At 44.3% G+C, this 5,177-nt stretch overlaps 1 protein-coding gene across 1 annotated transcript; it reads right to left on the bottom strand.

The window, feature by feature from the left end:
- Positions 1-341: 341 nt before the first annotated feature.
- On the bottom strand, positions 342-1,277 carry LOC142010644 (olfactory receptor 51G2-like). The gene has a single exon (XM_074989417.1). The coding sequence runs from the start codon at positions 1,275-1,277 to the stop codon at positions 342-344; it is 936 nt and encodes a 311-aa protein (XP_074845518.1).
- Positions 1,278-5,177: the final 3,900 nt, after the last annotated feature.

Below are 5,177 nucleotides of genomic sequence, written 5' to 3'. Positions count from 1 at the left end.
TCTTTACCCACACTTGCTGAAGCAGAGACAGGAAAGTAACAGGCTGAGTATCATGGGAAACAACATTAACATCCTTTCAATTTATTGACTGCACTGGGAGCAACTGTGAGACTGGAGAAATCGCCAAATGTATCTTTCCTGGTCCAACATCTTAGTCGTCCTCTGGCACGGATAAACACAACTGCATTCCCTCTCCAACCCATCACCCATTGATCCAGGCTTTAAACACTTAACAACAACTCTCTGAAGAGTGACAACCAGTGGCTTATGACATCTCAGATAAAAGGATACAGGAAGGAACAGTAGGCCTTTGACTGTGTTTTTGGTCTCCCGTTTCCGTGTCATCTGACAAACATACTGACTATCCTTGCACGAAGGTGTTTGCTTTTCACACTGTACACGATGGGGTTCAGGAGTGGTGGGAACATCACACAGATATAGCCCAGGAGAATCTGAACCAATGGAGAAAAGCTTTTCCCGAGTCTATTCATCAAAGTTACGCTGAGATATGGTGTATAGAAGGAAAGGACAACACACAGGTGAGAGACGCAGGTATTCAAGGCCCTGAGGCACTCTGTACGGGATGTGATATTCAGTACTGTTTTGAGGATCATCACATAAGAGAGTAAGATGAGCAATGAATCCAAGCCTTCTGTTAAGAGTGCAATCAACAAGCCATAGATGCTGTTAACTGTGATATCTGAACAAGCCAGTTTCATAACCTCTCCATTTGTGCAGTAGCTACGCGTTGGGATAATTTCTCGACAGTATTGGTACTGTTTCAGGAAAATGGGTAATGGAAGCTTTAAGACCACCCCTCTCAGCACACACACGAACGACATCTTGGCTAGTCGTTCTGGTGTTAAGATGGAAGCATACCTTAAGGGGTCACGGATTGCAATGAGGCGATCGAAGCCCATCAACAAGAGCACAGAGGATTCGATACAGATAAGTGTGAGGATGAAGTAGAGTTGGGCGAAACAGGCATCATGGGTGATCTCCCTAGAGTTCAACAAGAATATTCGCAGTGTTGTCAGCATGGTGGTTATTGATAAGCCAAGGTCTGTGACGGCCAACATGGAAAGTAAAATGTACATGGGCTCGTGGAGGCTTGGATTAGTTTTTATAATGAACACAATGAATGAATTTCCTACTATTGATATTGCGTATATTAAGCAGAAGGGGATAGAGATCCAGAGATAGTTATGCTCCTGTCCAAGTATTCCAGTGAGAAGGAAGACTTCAGATTGAAATCTGCTGCCATTGATGGCTGACATATGGTACTAGACTGATCTGAGGAGTTTCTTCCTATTAAAAAAAAAAGACAGTTGATTTTATTATATTTTTTATGATATTTAGTGTTTCAGGTATGCAATAGTGATCAGCAAAAATATAGTATTGTAACTGGGCCACCAGCATTGCTGCAGTGTCTCGAAACCAATGTCAATTGTCCAGTTCCAGATGTTTCAAAGAAAGGTGGTAGAGGTCTGGCTGTTAGAGTTCCCTTTGTTCCAGATGCAGTTACAAATGTTTCAGGGCAAGCGGATGAAGCTCTACAACAGGCTACCTGCACCCACTAACTGGAAAGTTTTGTTTTATTGATCAGGAAGTTTTAGAACACTTATAACATATTTTAAAGCAAGCATCACTCCTATTTCTGGATTTTCTGGTTACCCACATAAACATCCTGTTTCTCTTTGAATCCTTCTATGATCTTCTTATGATATTACATTCCATATTCATTTTGAATACATGCTTGTGACATGATTATTGCGAGAGAAGTTCTGGAAAGCATCATTGAAAAGTTTATCATCTCCTGAGTGTAACTATCCTATTTCGAAGTCTGTGTTCCAGGTGTGCTATTTTGTCTTCAACCTGGCATCAGCTTTTCAGATAATAGTAACATGCAGACTGGGCTGATGGCAGGACAATGACCTATGAAAAGATTTAGCTTGTCTTTTTGTGGGTGCTCCATTCACCTAGGCTCCGTCTACACTAGCACAGTACGTCAAAGTAGCCTATTTCGAGTGAGAACATTGATATAGGCTACTTTGATGCATATCGTCTCCACGTTCTCTAGGGCTGGAGCCATCGACGTTCAATGTTGAAGTCGCGATGGAGAACATCAAAAGGAGCCGCACCAGAAGGAAATGCGGAGCGTCCACACACACAAGCGCTCCCTGTCGAAATAAGGGGCCACGAAAGCCCCAGGCCGCTCCCTTAAAGGGCCCCTCCCAGACACACTCAACCTGCACAGCATGAGATCCACAGAGCTGACAACTGGTTGCAGACCCCCTGCACACAGCATGGACCCCCAGCTGCAACAGTAACAGCAGCAGCAGCAGCCAGAAGCCCTGGGCTGAGGGCTGCTGCATGCGGTGACCACAGAGCCCAGCAGGGGCTGGACAGAGCGTCTCTCAACCCCTCAGCTGATGGCCGTCATGGAGGATCCTGCTATTTCGACGTAGTGGGATGGAGATCATCTACACATGCCCTACTTTGACGTTCAACGCTGAAGTAGGGCGCTATTCCCATCTTCGGATAGGAATAGACGTTTCGACGTCTCGCCACCTAACATTGATTTCAACATTGAATATCTCACGGCACGTGTAGATGTGACACATACTATTTTGATGTCGTGCCAGCTACTTCGAAGTAGCCTGCTAGTGTAGATGCACCCCTAGTCACTCATGGATGTTGTTATTCTACAGAGAATCCTGGTCACCTGATCCTAATACCCATTGTAGACTGTTGATCTTTCACTCTATGTGGCGGGGGAGTTACACAAAGGAATCATAACTTCCAGAAGTTCTGTAAAAGTCAGATTAAGAAGACATTCAAAGCCGGTGGGGGGAGTGAAAGTGGAAACTTCCTGCTAATTTGCATTCTTTCTATTGTTTTTGCCTGTGTTACAGCTCTTCTACTTTGGCTGATGTCCACTGTGATCACTTCAGGTAGTACCGTGGTAAAGTTAGATGCGGAAGATAGTCTCTCTTTCCCCTTCAGACAGGACAATGGACAATTAAATGCCTGGCTTTCTGTGGATGTTCCAAACTGCAATTGACTGAGAATGCTATGATGCTACAGAGACACTAGGTCACCTTACACTAATCTCCATTCCATCCTGGATGGCTGACCTGTTCCACTAGGAGAGGGGAATCAAACAAAGGATTCCTAATGTTACACAAATACTATGTAAATCTGGTCAGGAGAACATTCAGTGCAGGGGAAGGAGGGCTGCTGCCAGTTAGTAGTTTTTTATTATTTTCATAGTACTCTGATTTTGTGTTTTTTCCACCCCTTTGTCCTCTGAAAATATTAAGGTAGATTCCTTTTTAACAATGCAGCTCAGTTCAATCACATTTAACTGAGAGTGTGGAAGGTTGTTCATATCTTCCTCCACATTGAGGGTGGAGGAGAACTTCTTATATCTTTCAGTTTGGACCCCAAGGAGGATGGGCATCTCAGTGCTGCAGCGAGCCCATTAAGCTCAGCCTTTCCAGAGCAGATCTCAATGCTTGTCATGCTCTGTGGCAGGGTTTGCCCTACCCCTGGGTATGCTGGAAGAAGCTTCAGAATCTGACACAGCAAGACAGAGTTAAGTATGCCCTGGCTGACAGAAAAGGTGGGATCTGTGTCTTCAGCATGGCAGGTGGCTTCCAAGGGCCCAACCCATCTCACCGGGACTTGTTCCTACCTTGTGTTTGCTAGTTCCACTGACACCTGGACTCATTCAGACCCCATGTTTTCTAATTCCACTGCCTATTTCAGCACTGAATATATTCACACTCAGATTCTTTGCACCAACACCATTTCTGGATCTCCACTTCCAAGAGTAGCTTATTCTATCATTTTAAGCATGTTACAACTTAAGTCTTTTTATTTATGTGTCCTGTACTCAAGATGTTAATAAATATGTTTTATTGCCTAATTGTATATGCATTTTTCATTTGTTTTTTTTTTATTTCTCCACTGCTGAAAGTACAAATTATGGCACTGCATCTTTACACTACATGGGATATGTTATTTGGGACAGGTACATCATTTAACCAGAGCGACTTGAGTGTCGTCATTCACAATTTCTATGTGTAAATTCCATAAGATCCAGGCTCTCTTAACTTTAAATTACCAAATGCTTTCATTAATACACATTGACCTGCAAGATTTCCTCAAAGGAAGAGAAGTACTCTGCCAGGCTGGGTACTTTTTCCTGAATCCAGAGGTGTGGCTCATCCTACAGGCTTTTCTTCACCCTATGGGACAGCCTCCTCTAGCAATATAAAGATTTGTAAGTTTCTGGCAAGTTACAAATCTAATACAGACAGTTACTTCACCTGGGCAGGGGAAAGGTTAACATCACAAGTGTCTGTTGTAATGTTGTATAAGAACAAAGGAGACAGAAGCGACTGCAACAACTACCGTGGAATCTCCCTCCTAAGCATCACAGGTAAACTGTTCGCTTGCGTCATCCTTGGCAGACTCCAGAAGATTGCTGAGAGGGTGTACCCAGAATCGCAGTGCGGATTCTGTGCAGAGAGGTCTACCATTGATATGGTCTTCTCTCTAAGGCAGCTGCAGGAGAAGTGCAGGGAGCAGAGAAAGCCACTCTACATAGCCTTCATCGACTTGACCAAGGCTTTTGACTTGGTCAGCAGGGATGGTCTGTTCAGACTGCTCCACAAGATAGGCTGTCCTCCACGGTTACTCAAAATGATCCAGTTGTTCCACGAAAACATGAGAGGAGCCATCCAATATGACGGCACATTATCAGATGCTTTCAGAATCAGGAGCGGCGTCAAACAAGGATGCGTGCTTGCTCCGACATTGTTTGGGATCTTCTTCGCACTCCTCCTGAAGCATGCCTTTGGATCTTCAACAGAGGGCATCTTGCTGCACACAAGATCTGATGGGAAACTGTTTAACCTTGCAAGGCTGAAAGCTAAGTCTAAGGTGCGGGAAGTCCTCATCAGAGACATGCTGTTCGCAGACGATGCTGCTGTAGTGTCTCACACAGAAGACCAGCTTCAAAAACTGCTGGATCGGTTCTCCAAAGTGTGCAAGGACTTTGGGCTTACCATCAGCCTAAAGAAGACGACCGTACTCGGTCAGGATGTTGCTGAATCCCCATCAATCATCATTGACAACTATACGTTAGAGGTTGTCCACGAGTTCATTTA

The sequence above is a fragment of the Carettochelys insculpta genome, chromosome 1, assembly GCF_033958435.1.
Source record: "Carettochelys insculpta isolate YL-2023 chromosome 1, ASM3395843v1, whole genome shotgun sequence".
NCBI classification, from domain to species: Eukaryota; Metazoa; Chordata; order Testudines; family Carettochelyidae; genus Carettochelys; species Carettochelys insculpta.
This window is presented reverse-complemented; position numbering and strand designations above follow the sequence as displayed.

What these genes read in the sequence shown, in the direction of transcription:
- LOC142010644 (XM_074989417.1), bottom strand. Translation starts at nt 1,277, where the DNA reads ATGTCAGCCATCAATGGCAGCAGATTTCAATCTGAAGTCTTCCTTCTC.